The 25,103-nt window shown below is 34.7% G+C and overlaps 1 protein-coding gene across 2 annotated transcripts in view; it reads left to right on the top strand.

The window, feature by feature from the left end:
* Positions 1-24,531, top strand: part of ROCK1 (Rho associated coiled-coil containing protein kinase 1) — a 149,444-nt gene extending 124,913 nt beyond the window's left edge. For both annotated transcript variants that reach the window (XM_060118233.1, XM_060118234.1), the window contains 11 exons: positions 5,714-5,879; positions 7,509-7,602; positions 8,477-8,565; positions 9,785-9,973; positions 10,827-10,986; positions 17,210-17,280; positions 17,481-17,569; positions 20,764-20,842; positions 21,002-21,263; positions 21,612-21,819; positions 23,042-24,531. In XM_060118233.1, the coding sequence (XP_059974216.1) occupies positions 5,714-5,879; positions 7,509-7,602; positions 8,477-8,565; positions 9,785-9,973; positions 10,827-10,986; positions 17,210-17,280; positions 17,481-17,569; positions 20,764-20,842; positions 21,002-21,263; positions 21,612-21,819; positions 23,042-23,045 (1,411 nt within the window). In that variant the 3' untranslated portion in view covers positions 23,046-24,531. The remainder of the gene's footprint in view (positions 1-5,713; positions 5,880-7,508; positions 7,603-8,476; positions 8,566-9,784; positions 9,974-10,826; positions 10,987-17,209; positions 17,281-17,480; positions 17,570-20,763; positions 20,843-21,001; positions 21,264-21,611; positions 21,820-23,041) is intronic.
* The last annotated feature ends 572 nt before the right edge of the window (positions 24,532-25,103 follow it).

Here is a 25,103-nt window from a genome sequence, read left to right as displayed (position 1 = left end):
ATGGGGTTGATATGTTTTCCCTTGTTTGATCTGTTTAAGAGAAATGTGTTGATCACCACTATTGTGCTATGTGCTGTGCTTCATGCCAGTGATATAATTATTAATAAGTTATGGCTCTTACCATCAAGTGCTTCAGAATCTGGTCAGGAAACAGACATAATTAAGGTAGGTGGCTATGACAAAGTGCTATTGGAATATACTGAAGGGGTATATACCTCATCTTACCATCTGGGATTCAGAGAACATTCCCCAGGTGACAACTAGAATTCACCAGGGAATGGGATATGGGTTGAGAACAATATAGGCAAAAGCCAGTCTGTGATTTGGGAGCAGCAAATGTTTCATTTGCAGGTAGGGAGACAGTTGGTGACAGATGAGGCTGGAGAGATAAACCTGAGTCAGATTACAAAGGGCTTGTGTGTCATTGGGAACTATCAGCATTGAAGAGTGGAAGATTTTTTTTTTTTTTTTTTTGCTATTCTCTGTTGTATATCCACATCACCTAGATCAGAGCCGGGCAAATAATAAGTATTCAACAAATATTCAATGAATAAATGAAAATTTAAGCTAGGGATTGACAAGATAGGGTTTTAGAAGCCTCCAGTCTTTAGAGAATGGATTGGAGTGAGGCAAAGCTGGGTGGATATAGGGAGTCCAGTTATACTGCCATCGGAATAATCTAGATATACAGTTATAGTGGAAGTTGGCAGTAAAAGGAGAGGCAAGTGCATAGGAAAAAATAGAAAGTAGAAGCAATAGGAGTTGTAGATTTGAAGGTATGGGGATAAAAGTTAGGGAAAATTTCAGGTCAGCTCAAGTTTCTGATCAGGACAATTTGGTTGTTGGTAGTGGTAGTCCCTAAGCTAAAATACCAGTTTGGGGGAATAAGAGCAAACAAGGTTATTTCTATTTCACACCTACTGAGTTTGAGGTGCCTATGGGATGTCCAAAGAGAAATAGATACCAGACATTGGCATTATTGCTTTAGAACTCAAAGATAAGGACTTGAAGCCAATTCAACAGTCATTTCATGCTGAAACCACTAAGATAGATGAGATTTATTAAGACAGTTGTATTTATCAGGGTTTATGAACTCTTGAGCCTATGATACCATACATGTAACTGGGTTGAAGTTAGTTGGATCTAAGTATTGGTAGCATCCATTGCGTGAGTTGTGAGGATTATAACAAACTGAAGAGTTCATGTCCTCAGTTCTGAGCATTTGCTGCCACATGGTAGCACTGACCCAGTGTTTCAGGATCTTCTGGTTTTTCAAGAGAAGCCAGGAATCTCAGTTTTTATGTAAAATATTGGCCCAAATTTATTTTTAAGTGTGTATGTGCGCGTGCATGCATGTGCATGCACATGCAGATACAGAAAGGAGGTAGGAGGGGACATTTGTATGGACTCATTTGGCTCTCTCAAGCAACAAGTTGTAACCCCTAGTGTAGGATAAGGAATGGGCAGAGGAAGGGAAAGTATAAAGTCACCCATAATACAAAGAGGAAAGCAGAGTGGGGTATCACAAATGCCAGGGGAATAGAATATTTCAAAAAAAGAGAAAGTGACTTAAAATTCCAAATACTCAGGTCGAGTAAAAAATAAATTGTCCATTATGTTTAAGGTTGTCATCTTGTTGAGAACAGCTCCTAAACAGTGATGACAATATTGATAGGTACTATACTGAAGTAGACAGCGACATGAGTGGGAAGGGTAGAAGTACAGAGAGAGTGGACAGCAGCCACATAGACCTCTTTACTATTCACAAACCAGTCTGTTACTCTTCTGCCTCAGGACCTTTGGACTTGCTCATCCCTCTGCCTGGAACATTTTCCTCTGAATATCCACATGGTTTCTTCCTTTACACTCTTCAGGTCTAGGCCTAAATGTAACCTCAAGAGAGACCTTCCCTGAACACTCTTTCAAAAATTGAGAATGCCCTCACCTTACTACCTAGCTGCCCAGCTCAGTACTTTCTTCCTTGTTTTATTTTTACCTTAGCACTTATCTCTTCCTAATATATTATAGAATTTGCTTACTTATTCTGTTGTTTTTCTCTTTCCATTCAAACTTAAGCTCAACAAAGGAAGAAATTTTCAGTTGTTTTGTTCTTAACTCTAATTCACTGCTATATGACTAGCATCTAAAACTGTACCTAGAACATTGTAGATGCTCAGTAAATATTTATTAAACCAAAAAATTCAAGAAACATATTTGTTAAGGCAAGAAGCTATGGCAGTAGCTGGAGGAGACTGTGAAGGAGCGTCATTTCTTTTTAAAGATAGCAGAAATTTGAGCATTGGACATGGCAAGGAAATCAGAGTGGAAAGAGCTGCACATCTGTTCACTGATTCAAACAAAATTTCTGAGCACTTTTTATGGGCCAGATGCTTTTCTAGGCATTTGGAATATAGCAGTGAATAAGAACAAAGCCCCTGCTTATAATCTTATAACCTAGAAGCATAGGGAATTATTGATAAATTGATTTCTTTAAGGAAATAGGAGAATAGAAGTGAGAGATTGGCCTTAAACATCAGTAAAGACAGGTCTTTTACTATGGAGAGTTGTGAAGGAAGTCTGGATGAATGTAGTTGCAGATAATTTATCTGAACCTGATGCAAAGCAGTAACCCCAGATGAGAACATGTTATCCATCTGAAGCCCTGCATTACCACCCCTTAGTATTCATGGGCTTACCAATGGCAGTATTTTTTATCTTTTCCTAACTCCCCTACTCTTCTAGACAACTATTTTCTATCTTTTTCTCCCTCCACAAATCAACAACTTCTCCTTGTTCTCATACTTGGCAAATGGCCTTGCTTCCTGGAAGTCATAGAACATCTCCTCTCTTCCACCACCATAGCTACTAACCTGTTTGCGTCTGTACCTAAAACCCCACTGTCCTTCTGATTCATGTAAATGGACAAAATTTACATGAATTTACCTAAAGGCAGCCCCTCGATCCCATCCCTTTCTGCCTACTTAAGAGTATGACTCCAATAATACTCTCATCTTTCCTACATCGTTTTTTCCTTTCTGTAGTCATTCCTATTGTTATATAAGCATACAGGTAAACATCTCCTTAAAAAATAACCTCCTTTTCTTTTTTGTTTTTTTTGTAAGGGTTTTTAAATTTTATTTATTTATTTTTATTTTTGGCTGCGTTGGGTGTTTGTTGCTGCCCGCAGGCTTCCTCTAGTTGCGGTGAGTGGGGGCTACTCTTCGTTGCGGTGCGCAGGCTTCTCATTGTGGTGGCTTCTCTTGTTTCAGAGCACAGGCTCTACGTGTGAGGGCTTCAGTAGTTGTGGCTTGCGGGCTCCAGAGCACAGGCTCCGCGGTTGTGGCACACGGGCTTAGTTGCTCTGCAGCATGGGGGATCTTCCCGGACCGTGGATCAAACCCACGTCCCCTGCATTGTCAGGTGGATTCTTAACCACTGCGCCACCAGGAAAGTCCAGCCTCCTTTTCTTTAAACTACATATCTACTTCCAGGTAGCATCCTATTTTTTTGCCTCCTTCTGTAGCAAACTTCCTTGAAAAGTGACATACCAGTTATCATCAGGTCCTCTTCTCCCATTCTCTCTCGAGCTCACTCAAGACTTTTGTACTTATTACTCTACCAAAATAACCCTTTTCAAGGTCACTGGTGCCTTCCTAATAGCTAAAAACTATACTCAGTTCTCAGTCCTTATCTTATTTAATAGCAGCAATTGACATAATTTATAACTCTCTCTTGACAAAATTTCTTTATTGGCTTCTGTGACACCAAACACTGTTTTCCTCTTATTGAACTGGTTGCTCTTCCTCACCCTTCTTTGCTCCTTTGTCCTTTCCCATCTCTGAGACCTTTAAAGTTTGGAGGACCCAAGGGATCACTCCCTACTTCTTCTCATCTAGCCTCAGGGCTTTAAATAGCATCAGTGTACAAGTATATTCTCCCCTGAATTCCAGACTTGTAAATCTAGCTGTCTGTTTGACATCTCCACTTGAGTGTTTAATAAGCATCTTATATGTAACATGTCCAGAAAAAATGCCTTACTCCCTCACCTTGCCAACCTGCTCCTCCCTGTCTTCCTCATGTCAATATTAGCTATTCTGTTATTCCTAGTTGCTTAAATCCAAAACTTGGAGTCATCCTACACTCTTCTTTTTTTCTTATACTCTGCATGAATTCCATCAATAAATCCTAGCTATAACTAAAAAACATGTCCATAATATGATCACTTTTCACCACTTTTAACATTTACCAGCTTGATCCAAACTACCATCATCTCCAATCTTGATTATTTCAGTTGCCTCCTAACTGGTATCCCTGCTTCTACCATTGTCCCCCTTCTAGTCTGATCTTAAACAACAGCCAGAATGATCTTTTTAAGACAGAATACTCAGTGTAAAAGCCAAAGTCCCTATATTGTTTTAGAAAGCCTTATAATACCTGTTCTCTCTCCCCACTTCTCTTACTACATCTCACAGCTCCCCCCAGCCCCTCCTCACTCTGCTCACATTAGCTTCCTTCAGAACATTTAGGCATTTGGTATTAGATGTTTCCTCTGCCTGAAGCTGTATTCCCGGATACACTGCATGGCTCTCTTACTTCCTCCATATATTTCCTCAAATGTCAGCTTAGCAGAGAGGCCTCCTTGATCACCCTCTATAAAATAGTGACCACACTCACAGCCTCTTCACCTTTCTTTTCATTGTTCTGTGTGATATACTGTATATTGTTCATTTCTTTAAACTGTCTCACACTACTAACGTATGTTTTCTGAGGGCAGGGAGTTTGTTACTGCTGTATGCCTTAATCCCTAGAACAGTGTTTGGCACATAGGAACATTCAAATATTTGTTGGACAAAAATAATTGTCAAAAAAATTATTATTTTTTGTAGTCACTATATGTCTTCCTCTTTAGGCTTGAGGCAGCCTAAAGTATTTGTATTACTCTCTTAATAGAAAATAGTTGGAAGTCATTCATTCATTCATTTAATAAACATTTATTGAGCACCTACTGTATGTAGGGGTTACAATTATGACCAAGATAACTTATCGAAGACAGGTTCTTTGGGAAGAGCAGGCAAACTGCAGTGATCTGGTCGTGGTCTGAATGTCAATTCTGAAAGGCTTTTAAAATGTAATTCCTAAGGAGCATTTCTAGAATAGTTTATGGTGGTTTGCAGGTCTATTTATAAGTCTTCATAATCTCATTGAATTTCAGAGCTGGAAGGGACCTCAAAAATAATGTAGTTTAATCCTCTCATTTTATGGATTTGATTAAGTTGAGCTCCAATAAGTATAAGGAACTTGCCCAGTGTCCCTAACCAATTAGCTAGTGGTAGAATGGGGATAAGGGTCCAGGCCTGGCCTCTTGATTTATAAGCCAGTGACTGTTCCACTGTGCCATGCTGCGTTTCATTCCAGATCCCAACACATTCCCTTCTAGAAGTAGACCTCTTGCCATTGTTTTATTACCTTTTTCTTAGTTAAGCAAAATAGCAGGTACAAGATTAAAGTGTCCTTTGCTTTTATAGTTTTTCTAAGCGTGAGAGGTTAAATTCATTACTTTCATAGGAAGTCTGTAATGGATTCAAGGTTTATTTTAAGCAATAAAATACTTAATTCTTTATATCATTTAAAAAGAATTGTGTTTTTAAGCATATGATTAAGTTAGAAGAATGAATTGAATTTTTTACATTCATTTCTCTTTTAAATCTACTAGAGAAACTCTTGCTACTCAGTTGGATCTAGCAGAAACAAAAGCCGAGTCTGAGCAGTTGGCTCGAGGGCTTCTGGAAGAACAGTATTTTGAATTGACCCAAGAAAGCAAGAAAGCTGCTTCAAGAAATAGACAAGAGATTACAGATAAAGAGCACACTGTTAGTCGGGTAAGTGTGATAGTTCATTAAGTTATGTGATTAAAATTAATTTAAAAATCAAAATAGGTTACATGTTAAAGTGTTTGGGTAAATGTAAGTGCATGAGTATTTACTTATACACAATGGTCAACTTGTACTCATGTATAAATAATTTATATAATCTAAAACAATTGTTAATGATTGAAATTCTTATTCAGTGTATTGGGTTTTTTCCCTTTCTGGCTGTAGATCTTAATATATTTTCTGTGAAGAAATGCTTACCTTAAATTCATTTGTTTTATTATCTTAATAAATTGCAACTGATTTCATGACCAGAGTTCTATAAAATTCAGAGAAACTATTTTGGGATAAAAAATTATTTGTGGATATCTACAAATCCATTATAGAAAAACCAGTACTACAAACAATTACCTATTCCTGAAATTTATACTATGGTCTATGTGTTATGGAGCTAGAAAGGGAAGTTAGAGAGATTTTTCTTCTTGGTGGTGAAGCCACCATCAAGTGCTCTGATATAAGCAGGTCTGAGTTCAAATCCCAGCTTTGCCCCTAAGAAGTTACATGGTCTTGGCAGTTTGCTTTAACTTCTCCAAGCCTCAGATTCTTCATCTATAATATAGAAACAATACCTATTCCACAGGTTTCTTACGAAGATTAAATGAAATCATATAAATAGAAGGGTGAATAAGTACATTACTAAAAGACATTGTTGGAGGACAGAGGAAATGAAAAGTGCCCACCGAACTGAGAAGGTATCTTGAGACCGAAAAACAAGGCAGGCAGCTCCGTATAATCAGTGGATCAGTTTATTATAGGGTACCTTACTCACAGAGTGGGTTCGGACAGACAACGATCTGGAAGCATTCACAGCTGCACTCCACACCACCAAGGGACCATTGGGACAATGTTATAGTTAACCTAGGGTATGGGGCGGGTATGTGCTTGTAAATAGGAAGTGCATTCCTACGTCAAGATTTATGAATGGGTAACTAGTCTCGTAGGTACCAGGAATATGTCAGCAGAGGTCTTCATCATTGATTGGGGACTAACAGAGCATAGAGGCCACCTGGTCCTAATGATTATTAAATAATATCTATTAACTACAAAGCCCTTGATAACAAAGAAGTGATTTTTACCACACAGTACAGTTCTGGATAGGGTCAGGGGAAGGACAGGAGGAACTATATGGGCCCACAATGGCATCATTTATGCTAACAGCCATACAATAATCATCAAACATTTTAAATTGTCATTTTCATCATCATTATTCAGATGAAGAAACTGAAGCCCAGAAAGGTTGTGACTTGCTAAGGGTCACAGAGCTAGAAAACTAAATGCACATTTCCTAGTTTCTAGTCTCGTCCTCTTTTCATTACATTTTTTATTCCTTCTGTTCATATGTAATGTGTATAAAAACACACACTGAAATAATTTTTGGAAGCTAACAATTATTTTAAAATATTTTGAATTTAATTATATCCACATATTTTAAACTGGAAACCAGATGTTTTTATAATTAAGCAACGTCTGACCTGTCCTCATCTATGGAAAATGCAAGTATTTTTTTAAAGGTTATTGCTTTAAATATGGGACTAGCAAAGAGACTATATAGCTTAAACGTTTCTGTGCTTTGTTTAGCTCGAAGAAACGAACAGTATGCTAACCAAAGATATTGAATTATTAAGAAAAGAAAATGAAGAGCTAACTGATAAAATGAGGAAGACAGAGGAAGGTATGTATGATTTTTTAAAAAATCGTAAGTTAAATCAAGTTCAGAGGTAAATCTTTATGTTGTGCATTAAGTTTTTGAAATATTTGTTTTCATATATTAAATAACTTTCGTAGCCTTAAGTATTATCTTAGTAAAACTTAAATATTCTCACCACCACCCCCCACAAGAAGGTAAATATGTGAGGTGATTGATGTGTTAATTAACTTGATTGTGGGGGATCCTTTCACAATGTATGTGTATATCAATTCATCACATTGTACACTTTAAATATCTTAACATTTTATTTGTCTATTATACCTCAATAAACTGAAAAAAATCTTTTTTAAAAAAATTAATTAATTTTATTTATTTATTTTTGGCTGCGTTGGGTCTTCATTGCTGTGTGCGGGCTTTCTCTAGTTGCAGTGAGCGGGGGCTACTCTTCACTGTGGTGTGCAGGTTTCTCATTGCGGTGGCTTCTCTTGTTGTGGAGCACGGGCTCTAGGCGCGTGGGCTTCAGTAGTTGTGGCTAACAGGCTCAGTAGTTGTGGAGCACAGGCTTAGTTGCTCTGCAGCATGTGGGATCTTCCTGGACCAGGGCTTGAACCCGGGTCCCCTGCATTGGCAGGCAATTCTTAACCACTGCACTATCAGGGAAGCCCTGGAAAAATATCTGAATGAAGTTACTGAAAGTTATTATGGGGTATATACTAATTTGAATAATTAGTTATTGTTACTAATAACTAATTAAGAATTAATTAAGAATTAAATATTTTATTGCTTAAAATAAACCTTGAATCCATTACAAAATTTCTATAAAAGTATCTCATTGTCACTTTGCAAGGCAGAAATTAATGAATGCCATGCAATAACATTTTATATAATTTGTTAACAGAATATAAACTGAAGAAGGAGGAGGAGATCAATAATCTTAAGGCTGCCTTTGAAAAGAATATCAATACAGAACGAACCCTTAAAACGCAGGTATACATGCTCTTAGCCTTTTCCATGTGTTTGTATTTGAGTATCATATATTCAGAAGTTAATATTTGCTCTTCATGTCCTTTTTCTTAAAACTGAGATTATAAGGTTCGAGCTTTTCATTAGAACAAGTAATGTAATATTCTTTCTTCATTAAATGTGGAAGACTTATTCAGGAAGTAGGATTTCAATCGAGTTAAGAAAGCTAATTCGTCTAGTCACCTGATTAGTGAAGAATTTGTTTTAGATTGTATAGAAAACCTACAATTGACAGTAGGAAAACTTAATGAGGAGAAACCACATACTTGACTGAAGTCAAGAGAGAAGAATGGGGAGTGAGTAAGAAACTTAAAAGGGGTGGAGGTATCATTTTGCTTTGTATTTTGCAGCTAGATCAGATTTTTTACACTAAAACTTGGTATCTTGTCATTTTACCAAGTTATCCAGTAGTTTAAATTTTTCATAAGGTACTGTGTACCTCAGTTGATTTTTACAGTAAAATAAATATTTTCTACTTGATAGCTCCTTACCACTAATCTATTCTCCCTCTCAACAATCCTTCAACTAGAGTAGTCTTTCAAAAATGCACTTAATACCTGTTGAAAATCCTTCAGTGGAGATTTTACTTCCCTTTATACCAAAACAGAGACCATGAGGAAAAAGATTGACATTTATTACATACAAAAAAGTCCAAAAGAACATAAGTTGAAAGAAAATAAACTAGGAAGAATATTTGCAGCATGTATAGATTAAATATAAAGAGCATCTGCAAAAAAGAAAAAGACAATCCAATAGAAAAAAGAAAAAGTAAGGGACACTTAAGAGAAAAAAGAAGCAGTATCACTCTGTACTGTCATGCTTGCTTATCTTGCTCCTCCACCAGACTAGGGTGCCTTTGGGGCGTAATTGTATTTTCTGTCCTTATATCTAGTGCCTATCAGAGTGCTTACATGCAGTATAATAAGTGCTGAATAATTGTTGAACAATAACTCGATTTTTGCAAGCCTGTCTGGTTCTTACATTTGAACAATGAGATGAATCAATAATAGTTACTTGTGCTACCAGTTATCATATTCCAACATTCATTAGGTTCTCCTAATTTTCACATACACAAAAAGTCCTGCTTCCTGATTTTGAAGAAAAAAAAAATATTTTTAGTGGAGATTTAAATTGGGTAGCTACAATGAAGAACCTTATTAATAACATTTTAATATTTTAATAGGCTGTTAACAAGTTGGCAGAAATAATGAATCGGAAAGACTTTAAAATTGATAGAAAGAAAGCTAATACACAGGATTTGAGAAAGAAGGAAAAGGAAAATCGAAAGCTACAACTTGAACTCAACCAAGAAAGAGAGAAATTCAACCAGATGGTAGTGAAACATCAGAAGGAACTGAATGACATGCAAGCGGTAAGGTTGTGTGTTGCACTTGTAGGATTATTTTAAATTGCTATTACTGTATATACTTATTGTCTACTGATCTCATTTAGTTTTTTTAGTATAAAAATCATATTTAGGTTTATATTCTCCATAATTTGATTACTGTTACTCTAATTTGAACCATGATCTTGAAAAAATAGAAAGATACTCTGTTGCCTATTAACTATGACTTGTGTAATTTTTACCCCTTAGCATCAGCTTGATTAGAGATACTACTTTTAGAGAAACAACCAAGGGTTTTGCCTCTTTGGCTTCAGACTAAAATTGAGATATGGCTGATATAATATTGACTATAGTTGGGATAGTGGAATTGGAGTATTATTGCTTCTTTGTTTCCTCTGATAAGGATTCACTTTTCAAAATATCAAGCTTAATTTTTTGATGCTTCCTAGCTTAATAGCACAAAATTGAGAACATGGTCTCTGATCTTAGACAGACTTAGATACAAGCATTGACTCCATCATTTATGGTTTTACCATCCTGAGAAGCTTTCTATATCTTTTAAATTATTTTGTTTGAAGCCATAAAAGCAATTTCTATTGTTTTAACAGGTGTTTGGTTTTGGTTTTTGATGCTTTGTATTAAAAAAAAACTTATTTAAAGCAAAGAGAAAAGGAGCATCCAAACAATGTATTACTGAGGAAGAGAACTTGCACATTTATAGTTGTATTAAAATCTGTGGTAGTAAACATTCATGAAGTTTACAGTAAATTTTTAGTATTAGCAATTCTAGATTACTTATAGTTCCACTAATTCTTAATTTCTAATGTTAGAAATTTTGATCTTGATTCTTTATATTATCTTGGTATTTTTTTTAAAATAGCAATTGGTAGAAGAATGTACACATAGGAATGAGCTTCAGATGCAGTTGGCTAGCAAAGAGAGTGACATTGAGCAATTGCGTGCGAAACTTTTGGACCTGTCAGATTCTACAAGTGTTGCTAGTTTTCCTAGTGCCGATGAAACTGATGGAAACCTACCAGGTAAGAATATTTTCTGTTACTTCATTCAAGTTTGCTTAAACGTCATGGAAATTAATGTAGATTTCTTTCATTTGGATTTCTACCTCTTTGTTGTTTTGTCCATGGATTCTTAAGAAGGGATTTATGTTTCTGATAGCCAGAGTCTGATGACATTTGTATACCTAGTGCATTTTATAGAATAAAAGCAGTCAGCAATCTTAGGCTATTAAAATAGATCTGAGTCGCTCTAACTAAATAGAAACTGGAAGACATTTATGAATCAATATTGAACCAGCCTAATGCCATGGTGAAAGTTGAAGCTGCTGCTACAACTCTCACCATTTAAGGAAGATTGTACATGTTTTCATGAGTAGCAACTCTTCAGTATTTTATGTATTTTTTTGCTAAAACTAAGAACTATACTTAATAATCAGAACCACAGCAACTCTATATAGAAGCCCACCTAATGCTGTAGTGATAAACTTTAATCAGACTTGAAGTTTCAAATTTGAAGAAATAGATAAAAGGGATTGGAAGATGCAGAAGAGGGGGCAGGGAGTCAAGTAAAGGCAAAAGCGAGTAGCTAGGATTTCAGACTTTTTCTTCTTTTTCCTTTTTTTTTTCTAGTGGAGAGTCAATTGAAAAATAAACACAGCCTCATTCTTGGGTTCATTGTAGTATAGGTTATAGTACATTTATGTCTTTTTAACAGAGATGAACAATACACATATTACAGGTTCAATTTAGAAATGAATAGGTTATATATATTAAAACATGCATTACAGATTTTAAAGGCATACACACACACACAACACATTTGACCTACTACATATTCTTAGTTCAAGGTCTTGAAAGTTTTGTTACATGGTCCTAAACTTGAAAATAGATTTTATTTAATGTATTTCCTGAATAATGCATAAAAAGATATGAATCAGCACATTTGATATAATAGGGATCTGTTTTAACAGATATTACTTGTTTTTTGAGAATTTGATATAAGAAACTTGATAGACTACTTAGAAAATTTTACATTATCATTCTTGGTCAAGAAAGTGGGACTCAAAGTAGGAAGTGAATTCAGTTCTTATTTGTATTCTGTGTAATCCCTGCCCTCATTCTTTGGTGGCTTTGCTAGCCCAAAATGACGTGTCTGGAAAGGGAAGGGCAGGGAATAAACATTTCTTACTCCAGTGGTCAAGAAATTCCTTCTGTATTCCCATTTTTGGCTCTCTGAAACCTCCTGCCTCTTGAGATTCTTGTAGGTGCACATCCTTATCAGAAGATCACTTTGGATTTAATAAGAATCTCTAGCTTCAGCTGTTGTTTGAACATCTTTCTAAAGTTATGACTTAATCATCAGTTAAGAAAGAGTATGACTTTTAAGGGTGTTTGTCTACATTCCTTCACTTGTTGAACTGAAATTGTAGTTTAGGTTCCCTCTTCATTAACCCTAAGATATTTCTAGAGTTATTTAGTTAAAGGAATTCTTTCTCTAGTGTAGGTTAAATATCCTGATGAGGTTTTTGTCTTTATCCCACGCATTTCCCTTTAACTTTGTTTATAATGTCTTACTATGTATGCCTTGGTTTTCTTTGTATTAAGTTAAACATTTCAGAGACTGATTCATTATTGGTGAATGCTATCTAGAGGATTTGAACTGAAAGATGAGGTTGGGGAAAGGTAATGAGTTTTACCTTTCATCCTGGCTTATTCAGGAAGGCTAAACTCAAAGCATCATCAGGTGGTTTGATTGGCAGACTTAGGTGAGATATCCATTTAGATTTCAGAATCCTGACCTAATAAATCCACTCAGGAGTCAGTCAGCAAAGAGATTTTTAAATTTTTCTACTGGCTCCATTCTGAGTATGTAATATTTAGAATAGCTTTGTATTTTCAGAGATTTTGCTTTTAAGGATTTCAAAGTTCAAACAAAGTGGGAAAACAAAAAGGCTCTGGTGGCCATTCTCTATTGCTATAAAGGGAGACCAATTAGGGTATCTCTTTCTCTATTAACTGTGTTCTCAGTTTGAACTTCACAGAGGTCTCTGTAGTGCTGAACCTTTTCATATTGGAGACTATGACTTTCATATTGGAGGTAGAAATTAATGGATAATCATTACCAATGTTATTTTACCTCTGTGTCAGATATTTTACTAGTAAATTGAAAATATGTACTAAATCTGTCATTTACTAGATCTCTGGCAAGTAAAGTTAAGGTTTTGTGGTAATATCTAGGAAGAATTGTAAAGAATTTTGGTATTCATTCTTGTGAAGTGAACATGATTACACTACGGAAACTTGATGCGGTATTCATCCTTAATTTTGAGAGAGTTACATATCATTCAAGTGTCTGAAAGATTTTTTTGAAGGTGGTGATTAATTTTACTTAGTTTGGAAAACTGATAAATGAATTTAAATTACAGATTTACAAAGGGAGGTCTTAGAATAGTTAAATAGTTAAAATGAAGGCCTTTTGAAATATTGATCGTATTTTTAGCTCAGTGAGATGGTTTTTTAAGCAGGTGGATAAACTGATAATATACTTTATTTCTCTTAGATTTCATCATTCAATATAAAGAATCTCATTTAATTATCTTGTTTATTTAGAGTTCAGCCTCTGTCATTTTCTCAGCTGGCATCTTGTCATTAACTAGATTAAATCTCTCTAAGTTTCCCAATTCTAAAAACCTTAGAGAAAATGGTTATCCTTCTCTGACTTATAACCCTTTGAAGTTCTTAATATCACTTTCATTCTCTTATGTCTTCATCTTCCTTTTGGTTCTGTGGCAGGTTGTGGCCTTAGCACTGTAAATATAAAGGTTACCCTCTAGGGTTAAGGTTTTCCTGTTGCCTAGATGACAGAAAGACTAATGTGATATCTGGCTCTCCTTCCTTGTTTTTTTCCTTTCCTTTTGGAAATACTGACCTAAGAATTTGAAAAGAATGTAAAAATAGATGAAGCATTAAGAACACTGGTATCAACATTCCATTAATATTCATTATCTCTTATGGATTATCTGCATCATTCTCTTTCCATCCAGCTTAATCTCAGACTTTGTAACTTAAACCTGTATATGGTGGATTTCTTGGTATGTTTCCAAGTATTTGAGTACATAAGAGTTTCTGACTTTGCCCAAGTCTAATCAATGATTGGAGATAATCAGTACATCTGAATTCTTGAGCATTAATTTTTTTTTCTTTTTTATATCACTTCTGAATATAATTTTAAAATTTTGGAGTGATTCTCTACCTTTATTTCTTAAGCAGTATGTAGTTTATCAAGTAAACTTTGGTAGTCTTCAGTGGTTAGCTTTGATTTTGATGTTTAAATTGGCTGTATTTGATACTGATTTACATATAGTTAACCTCTTTCTTATTTGGGTAAAGGAGTTAATTGCTGATATTGCAGTAATGCACATCTAAATTTTTTTGTAAGTTAAAATTACTCTACAAATATGTAAAACCTGGGACCAAGTTGTTTTTGTACTTCAGTAGTATGTTATTGATAATAATATAGATTTAGAAGTCCTCAGCATTTCTTTTATTTCTCTGGAGAAGCTGATTTCTGTGCTTGTATTGTAAAAGATAGAATTTAGAGCATTATACTTTCAGATTGCCACTTAGGTCACAAGTGGTCATAGTTTTGAAGGAGGTCTTTATATACTTTAAAAAAAACTGGTATATTAACTTGCATGTAAGACAGAAGTAAGTAGTTTTTTTATTTATCACTGAGCTTAGTTTACCTGCTTCTCTGAAGGGAATTCACCAGAAAGAAAGACTAAGATTCTCTCCTATAACATTACTGTTTTAAATTGGCAAAAACCTTCACATATCTTCAGCATCTTTTTTGAGTTCCTAATTTCTTCATTTTATTTAAATTAGAGCAAATATAAAATTGAGCTTATTTAATTCATAAAATGCCTTTGATGTGTAAAATTTCTATAAGAACACTGAAATGACATACATTCAGTCATACAGTCTTCAACATACAACAATTCATTGAAAACATATTTCAGACCTAGAGCCAGAAAGCATAAATATTTTTGGCATTTATTCTCATAGAGAAATAACTTGGAGGGAGGAATATTTTGGCATACACAATTTTGTATAAATGTCAAGATTTCAGTGGCTTTCACATCTTTTATTTTTAGTGAGGAATTACTGGTATTAAATGGACTTTGGCACACTGAAGGGAAGTTTTCCTAGCAATAACTTTTTTCCTTTTCTACGACAGAATATTTGTGAATGATCAACAGCCTTCTGTATGTTATTTAATATAAAGCAGCCCTTTGGTTTTTAAATTACAACCATTGTTTAAATAGAGGGTGACTAATTGGCTAAGTCAGAAAAAAAGAATTGCAAAATAAGCAAAAAAGGTATATCAGGTACCTACTCTGTGTGTCAGATGCCTTGGAGTATATATTAAAAAAAAGTGGGGCTTCCCTGGTGGCGCAGTGGTTGAGAGTCCGCCTGCCGATGCAGGGGACATGGGTTCGTGCCCCGGTCCGGGAAGATCCCACATGCCGTGGAGTGGCTGGGCCCGTGAGCCATGGCCGCTGAGCCTGTGCGTCTGGAGCCTGTGCTCCGCAACGGGAGAGGCCACAACAGTGAGAGGCCCGCATACCGCAATCAATCAATCAATCAATCGATCAATCAATAATAAAGTGTTAGTATATTGTCTCCTGCTCTCACAAAACTTACCAAGGAACTGTCCGATGGAACAAATTAATTATTGATGAACTAAATAACGGCAACTAAGAAAAAAACTTGGGAGAAGAAGGGGATCATTTTGAACTGAAGTTTCTTATTATTTCTTCCACTTTAACAAAAACAACAATTTAGATGAAGGAGAATAACAAAAACATAGGGCATTAGGTACAGGGAAGAAGTTGGAACAAGAACATTATTCCTGATTTAGTTAACTGCAAAGCTTGTTTAAGGAAAGAATATCATTGTGCTCTAGGAATTTAAACTCAGAAATTAGACTGCCTGGGTGAACCCTAGAGCTTTGACAGTTGCTGTGATTACCCTTGGGCAAGTTAGTTCACCTTGCTAAGCCTTAGTCTCTTCATTTGTAAATGGAGGATGATAGTAGAACCTATCTTATCCTATATTCCTAAGAATGTAATATCCTATGTTCATGGGACTATTATAGATTATTTATGAGGTATTCCTTGTAAAGCACTTGGGAAATAATAAATGTACAGTAGATGTTATGATTTGAGCCATGGTATAATGTCACATTATAGCATTGTACCTTACGGTTGGTTACTTATCCCTTCTTTTGTGTTTCAAATATAATAGATCTAAAAAAACAGTTAAATGTTCTTATCTCTAACCTGATATAAAATAATCATTTCTAAATGGAATCATCTTTTTCTCCCAGATATTTTTAATAAACATTAATTATATTTAAATAGTAATAATAATTATAAAATGCATTGATCAAATTAGTCAAAGAATTTCTGGTATGCACAAACTGATAAAACATTAGCAGTTTTACCAACTGAATTCTGTGTTCTTTTACTGTTTATTAAATTCTGATACTACAAACTTGAAAGGCTTTATTTATACCTCTTTTAGTTTGTTAAGAATTGTAATTGGATTTACCACTAGAATTAGGGACCCCTTCCCAACCAAATTTGGACACTTAAAGAAATTGTTTTGGGTGTTTTACCAAAAAGTTTATCAGAATATTGTACTGAGAAAACAAATAAAATACTTGTCTCTTATTCTTTATATCTAGTTGATTCTGCCTGCATTCCTTATTTATTTATCTTCTATTCTTACCTTCTGTGAGTAATAGGACACTTGTGTACTTTTGCTTGCTCTTTCTTGTGTAAATCATGGCTCTGATTTGTTCCACTTGCTGCTTTTTTTTTTTTTTGCTAAATACTTTTATATGAATGTTAAGTGATATTTAAAGTCTTCTGTATCATATCCCATTTAAGCTGCAATCCATTCCAGTCTTGCCTGGCTATTAAGGGTACTGTTGTTACTTCATACTTTTATAATTGAGTACTGAATGTTAATTTTATGCGGAAAGTGGCTTGGAATTTTTTTCTGCAGTATTTGTATGGCCATTAAAGTTGATTTGTGTGATTGAAGCATGAAAGAGCAAATTATAGCACTTATTCATTTAGCTGTGTTCGAATGCCTGTTGCTGCATGCTGTCAGACAACTTGTAATAGCTTTTCCTTTTGTGACAATTTAAGGCTGAATACTATATATTTTTTTCTTCTAGAATCAAGAATTGAAGGTTGGCTTTCAATACCAAATAGAGGAAATATCAAAAGATACGGCTGGAAGAAACAGGTACAATATGCCTCAGTTTTTCTAATTGATATTTTGTTATATATTTTACTTTTAAAGCATACAATTTGTATTAACTGCCCTATTATTGGCATTGTTTTTAGATTAATACACTATGATCTAGACATAAATGGCAAGTATGCTTATCACTTTAAACCAAGTTAATACTGCTCTTATCTCTTCCCTCTTTTTTCTCATTTCAGTATGTTGTGGTAAGCAGCAAAAAAATTTTGTTCTATAATGATGAACAAGATAAGGAACAATCCAATCCATCTATGGTATTGGACATTGAGTAAGTTGCCTTTTATTGAATTTTAAGACTGTTGAGTGTTAACCTACGATAATCAGTTATTTTTAGACTTACCATTTAGTTTATATTTTGTTATTTAAACGTTATTGACTTTTTTCTTAACAAATTTAAATAATAGCTATATTAAATCTTACTTTATCAAAATATGAGAGGGGAAATTTTGCATACCTGATCGATGTATTCTAAAGACAATTTTTTTTTAAAATTTCAAGTGTTTATTGGTTTTATGTTCACAGAACATCTCAAAGTATATGATTATGTGGTCATTGTTAAGAAGGAAATAAAATATATCTTTTCTTTTTTTAATAATAGGTCAAAGAGGTCTGTAATAAGCTTAGGTTTTTTTCCTTGTATTCATTCTAAAACCATTTCTTAGGCACTGCTGCCTGTATTATCATAGGTGTTGTAGGTTGTGTAAAATGAGTAAGACAGTTTCATATTTGAGGAGCTTAACAGGCTAGTAGCAGGAAAGGTAAAATATATGCAATAACATATAAATTCAGAGTGAAGTGTGGTGGGTGCGACAGAGAAATATAAACTTAAAATGAAGTTTTGCCATTCCTTTGTAATTAAACATTGTGGAGCTGATTATAGTTAAAAATGTTTAAAAAGTTGAGCAAGTACCAGAGAGTACTGATATTTTATTTCTCAATTTTAAAAAAAGGCATTAGTTGTGAAAATTTAAATAATCAGCTTAACTGGAATAATACATAAACATTAATAAGAAAGACATGTTTCAACTAAAATACTTTTTATGTTGATGAGAGTTTGTTGTTGTTTTACCTTTTTATTGAGATGTAATTTTCATACAATAAAATGCATACATCTTAAGTGTTCAGTTCAGTGACTTTTGACAGTTGTAAGCACCCGCATAATCAAGCCCAGTACAAGATAAAGAACATTTCTATCACCCTAAAAAGCTCGCTTGTGCCTCCTCAAGGGGAAAAAAAAAGATTATCTGAATTCTATCACTTGAGATTTAATTTTGCCTATTCTAGAACTTCATACTAATCGAATTTTATACTATGTACTCTTTCGTGCCTGGCTTCCCTCACTCGGCATAGTGTTTTGCTGTGTGTATTGATTGTTCTGTTAATTGCTGAATAATATTCCATTGAATGAATATATCTCAGTTTGTTTATCCATCCTTTTGTTAATGGGCATTTGGGTTGCTTCTAAGAGAGCTATTTTAAATAAGACTGCTTTGAACATTCTTTTTTGTGGACTTAAGTTTTCATTTCTCATGGGTAAAATACCTAGGAGTGGAATCCTGGGTCATATAGTAAATCTGTGTAAATAAATCTACCAAACAGTTCTCAAAAAAGGTTATACTGTTTATACTCAACAGCAATATTTGAGTTTCAGTTGCTTCACGTCTTCACCAACATTTGGTGTTGTCAGTCTGACTTTTACTTGTTCTAATGGATGTGAAATGCTATTTTGTTGTAGTTTATATTTTCCTTATGGCTAATGATGGCAAGAATCTTTCCATGTATTTATTGGCCATTTGTATCTCTTAAGTGTCTCCAAGTCTTTTGCTCATTTTTTAATTGGGCTGCTTATCTTTTTAAGGTTGGTTTACAGAAGTTCTGTGTATGTTCTGGCTTCAAATTTTATGTCAGGGGCTTCCCTGGTGGTGCAGTGGTTGAGAGTCCACCTGCCGATGCAGGGGATGCAGGTTCATGCCCCAGTCCGGGAGGATCCCACATGCCGTGGAGCGGCTGGGCCTGTGAGCCATGGCCACTGAACCTGCGCGTCCGGAGCCTGTGCCCCTCAACGGGAGAGGCCACAACAGTGGGAGGCCCGCGTACCGCAAAAAAAAAAAAAGGGAAAAAAATTTTTATGTCAGGAATATGTAGTGCAAATATTTCCCAATCTGTGGTTTGCCCATTCATTTTCTTTATGGTGTCTTTTAATGGAAACCAATGTATCACTGTTTGAAAAGGGTTATTGCCTTTTGTGTAGTCTGTCCAAGACATTTTTGCCTGCCCAAAGATTGTGAAGGTATTCTATGTTTTCTTCTAGGTTTTATTTTTAAGTTCTGATTGATCTTGTTTCTTTTTATGTTTGGTAAGAAGTAGTGGTTGAAGGTCTTCTGGTGGTTCAGTGGTTAAGACTCTGCGCTTCCACTGCAGGGCGCACGGGTTTGATCCCTTGTTGGGGAACTAAGAACTCACGTGCCTCGCAGCGCCGCCAAAAAAGAAGAAAAAAAAAAAGTAGTAGTGGTTGAGGTTAATTCTTTTCTGGGGGGGGGGTGGGGGTTGTTTTGTTTTGTTCATGCGGATATCTGGTTATTTCAACACTCTTTATTTATATATATCAACCTTGAATCTTCATCTTGCTATTCACTTATTAGTTTTAGAGATTTTGTGTATGTGTGTGGATTCCGCAGGGCTTTTCTACGTATACAGTAATGTCATCTTCAAATAATAATAGTTTTACTTCTGCCTTTCCAGCCTGCATGCTTTTACCACATGTATAGATTTGTATGACCACCACCAAGTTAAAATATAGAATAGTTCCATCACAGGGATCCTTCATTGCCCTTTTATAGCCATAGGAAACACCCTTTCTGTACTCCTCTCTAATCTTTGGCAACCACTAATCTGTTCTCCATCTGTATAATTTTGTCACTTCAAGGATGTTATGTAAATGGAATCAAATAGTATGTAACATTCGATATGCTTCTTTCACTCAGTATAATTCCCTTGAAGTCCATCCAAGATGTAGTTTTTTTCTTTTTGTGGTTGAGTAGTGTTCCATCGTATGACTGTATCACAGTTTGTTTAACCATTCATTTAAGTTTTTTCCAATTTTGGCCTATTAAAAATAAAGCTGCTGTGAACATTCATGTACAGGTTTCCATATATATAGATTTGTAAGAAATTGCCATACTCTTTTCCAGAGTGACTCTGCAGTTTTACATTTCTACCACAGTTGTATGAGTGATCTAGTTTCTCTGCATCATCACCAGCATTTGGTGTTATTACTATTTTTATTTTAAAAATTCTGTTAGGAGTATAGTGATACTTACTGTGATTTTAATTTGCATTTCTCTAATGACTAATCTTTTCCTATGCTTATTTGCCACCTCTGTGTTCTCTTCAACGAAATATCTGTCTTTTGCTATAAATGAGTTTTTATAATGGCCTACATCATATTTCTTTTCATTTTAGTAAGTTGTTTCATGTTCGTCCTGTAACGCAAGGAGATGTGTACAGAGCTGAAACTGAAGAAATTCCTAAAATATTCCAGGTAAAAATCTGAAAATATAATTTTAGAAGATCCTTTACCTAAGTACTAAGTGTATTTGTGAAGTAAATGTAAATGCACCAATACTTTTATACATTTGAAACTTGTATGTATAGATTAAGACCTTTTTTTTAATCTTCTGTTTACCATTCCTAAATGTAGATACTATACGCAAATGAAGGTGAATGTAGAAAAGACGTAGAGATGGAACCAGTACAACAAGCTGAGAAAACTAATTTTCAAAACCACAAAGGTCATGAGTTCATTCCTACCCTCTACCACTTTCCCGCCAACTGTGAGGCCTGTGCCAAACCTCTCTGGCATGTTTTTAAGCCACCCCCTGCCCTGGAATGTCGAAGGTGCCACGTTAAGTGCCACAGAGATCACTTAGATAAGAAAGAGGACTTAATTTCTCCATGTAAAGGTAAGGCATGAAAATTATTTTTATAACATGTAACAAATTAGAGACTTAAATCCCAATGAAATAACTTCTTCAGATATGGCACTTCCTATACCAAGTTGAAAAGAGATAATAAGACGTAATATTTTGGCACTGGTGGAGCCACATGCGTATTTCTTATTTTACTTTATTTTTCTTACTAGTTTAAGACTAATATTTTCTCTTTAAATTTTCCAACTTAATTGAATTAAGAAGAAAAGATATTGTCCAAACTTAATTAAGCATAGTAAATCTTTTTAAATTGTAAGAACATTTGATAAGGCTCTTTTAGGTATTATGTGACTTTAATTGTGCTCTTTTTTCTTAAAATAGTAAGTTATGATGTAACATCAGCAAGAGATATGCTGCTACTAGCATGTTCTCAGGATGAACAAAAAAAATGGGTAACTCATTTAGTAAAGAAGATTCCTAAGAATCCACCATCTGGTTTTGTTCGTGCGTCGCCTCGAACACTTTCTACAAGATCCACTGCAAATCAGTCTTTCCGGAAAGTGGTCAAAAATACATCTGGAAAAACTAGGTAAGGATTGAAATGTTAACCTTTTTAACTGTGAGTACGTGATTGGATAATATCTATTAAAATCCAAAGTCCAATTGTTCTTTTCCCCATAAAGGGCACCGTTTGTATCTGGGCATTTATATATGACTGGAAATGACTTTACAAATTAGTTTAACTGATTCCTGTTAGAAGCTAAGAATGTTTATAAATGTCATATTTATTTAGTTCAATGTCGGGTTTTATTGTCATTGGTTATGGTACATATTTAGCCCTTAATGTTTTAAACAACTGTTGTTTACCCCCTTTTAATGTTAATAGATTCATGTAAAACTTTGCTCATTTTATTTTTAACTATGTTGGCAGATTTTTTTTAATCAAAATTATTTGATATTATCAGTGTTAACAAATAAACTTCCCAGTTAAGTATCCTTTTTTTCTTCTTTTTGGGAGAGGGTAGTTTAACTCGTTTTGATGGAATTTTTTCAAAAATATTTGTATGGTAAAACAAGGAATTACAGGACATAAACCCTTTCCTGAGGAGTGGTTATGATAACTCATTAAGTTCTCATTTAACACATGAAAAATGGGGCTCAGAGAAATTAAGCAACTTGCACAAGATCACACAGCCAACTAGTAGCATAGTCAGGTTGGAACCCACTTTTATCCATTTCTGAAGCCTATGTTTTTTCTCCTATACCAAATACCAACTTTCCCTAGAGTGTAATCCTTATATTAAGAGGGACATTTGAATCTAGAAACTGAGACCTAACACTGATTTGCGTCTCTGCTGATGTCACCCAAGTCTTCCAAGCAGGCTTAAAGCCATATTTAATTTATCCCATTTCTTCATTCCATATAATCAATAACCAAGTCTAATTCTTTGAAATGACTCATATCCATTCCTCCTTCTGTATTCCTCAGCTACCATACTATTCCAGTTCATTATCACCTCACTCTGGACTTCTTTCTGTAGAATCTTGTATTGTCCCTCTCCTATATAGGATAAAAGCTGAATTTAAAATACTTAAAATTTTTTATAGCTTTGTGGTGGGGGGAAAGTGTTTGAAACAAAGTAGAAGCAAAAAGGAGATAATAGTGTGTTTTTCCTTTTTCCTGTTTTCCAAATTTTGTGTATTAGTTAACTATTATATATAATGTATATGTACCTTTCCTTCCAATTTTTGTTTTCTGAATTTTTAAACTGAGTACATTTCTTAAATTTTTTATTTTTTTCCCTCAACAGTTAACCATGTCACCTAGTGCCTTGTGGAATTGTGTGGGATGCTACCTGATAAACCAGGCATCTTTTACCATGCAGAGCAGACAGGCTGTTCCTTTGACACAAATATCACAGGCTTCAGGGTTAAGATTGCTGTTATTCTGTCCTTGCTTTGGCACAAAAGCACACTGAGGATTGTTTTTTTGTTTTGTTTTGTTTTTTGTTTTTTATTGCGGGTTTGCCTACAGGTAGATTAGATTAATTATTACTATGTAATGCAAGTACAATTGAGGGAAAGCTTAGCTAGATATATTTTTTTAAAAAGGTGCTGCCTTTTTGAATTTCTAAGAAAACGCCTGTCAATCATGATAGAACACAGTTTTCCTCATAGGAGTGAGAGGAAGAGACTTTCACTTTCAAGTGGAATGGCCGTCACTATCAAGATCAGCTCATGGAAGGAGTAAAGAAAATATCTCAAAATGAGACAACTGAAAGTTTTTTTTTAATAACTTCAGTTTTTATGCTCTTGCAAGACTATACAAAACTATTTTAAGAAAGCAGTGACATCACTTGACTTCAGTGCCCTCACTGTAGAATTTAAAAGCCTTACTGTTGATTGCCTGTGGTGGACTTGACGGAAAATAAATATCTTACATTATGCTTTACAAAATACTGTATGTGTTTCAGCAAGTTTGTAGATTGGGGAATGGGAGAAGGCAAAAAAAAAATTACATTTAATCTATGCATTTTTGCCAAGCCATATTGAGTTATTTTACTACTAGAGACATTAGGAACTAACTGTACAAAAGAACCAAGTTTAAAAGCATTTTGTGGGGTACATCATTTCTGTAATTATATAATATGTTTCTTTGTGGTTTTAAGTGATAAAGACATTAAGTTAACAAACATATAAGAAATGTATGCACTGTTTGAAATGTAAATTATTCTTAGAACACTTTTGATGGGAGTTGCATTGCCCTTTTAGTGCCTTAATTTGAGAGAATTATTTTACTGCCATGACTAAATATAAAAATTTCAAAAAACATATTTTCAGAAAGTTATGTGTATTGGGGGTTTTTCATTGATAATTGGCTTAATTTAAAATATTTAGAGGTTTGGTGGACCTTCATAAATTGAGTACAATCTTTGCATCAAACTACCTGCTAAAATAATGAATGACTTCATAAAACTCTGCAAAATATGTAGAAGGTTGCACCAATATAAAAGAAAATTATGGCAATACATCTGTGATGTTTTCCAGTTAACATAGGAATTACCAGATAAATACTGTTAAACTCTTGTTCAATAGCAAGGGTTGATTCATATGGGCAGTATGATTTATTGTTTATTTTTTTAACCAAATACCTCCTCAGTAATTTATAATGGCTTTGCAGTAATGTCTATCAAATAAGAAGCACTGGAAAACTGATTCGTCTCTAGGATGATATGCATGTTTCAAGTGGTATTAAAAGCCGCACTGATGGATATGTAATAATAAACATATCTGTTATTAATATGCTAATGACTCTGTGCTCATTTAATGAGAAATAAAAGTAATTTATGGATGGATACCTTTAATAATGACTGCTATGGTATTTTCTCATGACTGAGATAAATGGAAGCCATGCTATAAATTAGTCCCTGACTGCATACAAATATTTGTTAAATTTCATGACCAAAGTGAATTTTTAAAAATAGGCTCTAAAATAGGAGTGCTACAGTTGAAATGAAAAGTTGGCTAATGTCTTTTGGAAACAATTCTCCATGGGTCTCTTATGTTTCTCACATCTTGAGAGCAGAAGCTCTGACAGCCTTTGTTTGTTCTACACTGTCTTTGCCAAGGAGATTTGTATAGTGAACAGCCATGGAAGACATTGTGTTTCCATAGAGAGGAAGGCAGGTTTGTTTGCTGTTGTATAATAAAGATAGTGTCTCTCTCCAGGGCAAAAGTTGGGCAGATTTGCTTGAGCTCATTATAAAAGATTCAGGTACCCTAAACTTTGGGCTCCTCAGCTGTGATGCAAACTCACTGCATGCTCAGCATCCACCTGGACCACTTTGCATTGCCCCGTGGGACTCGGAGGTC

The sequence above is a fragment of the Mesoplodon densirostris genome, chromosome 15 (genome assembly GCF_025265405.1).
Source record: "Mesoplodon densirostris isolate mMesDen1 chromosome 15, mMesDen1 primary haplotype, whole genome shotgun sequence".
Lineage (NCBI taxonomy): Eukaryota > Metazoa > Chordata > Mammalia > Artiodactyla > Ziphiidae > Mesoplodon > Mesoplodon densirostris.
This window is presented reverse-complemented; position numbering and strand designations above follow the sequence as displayed.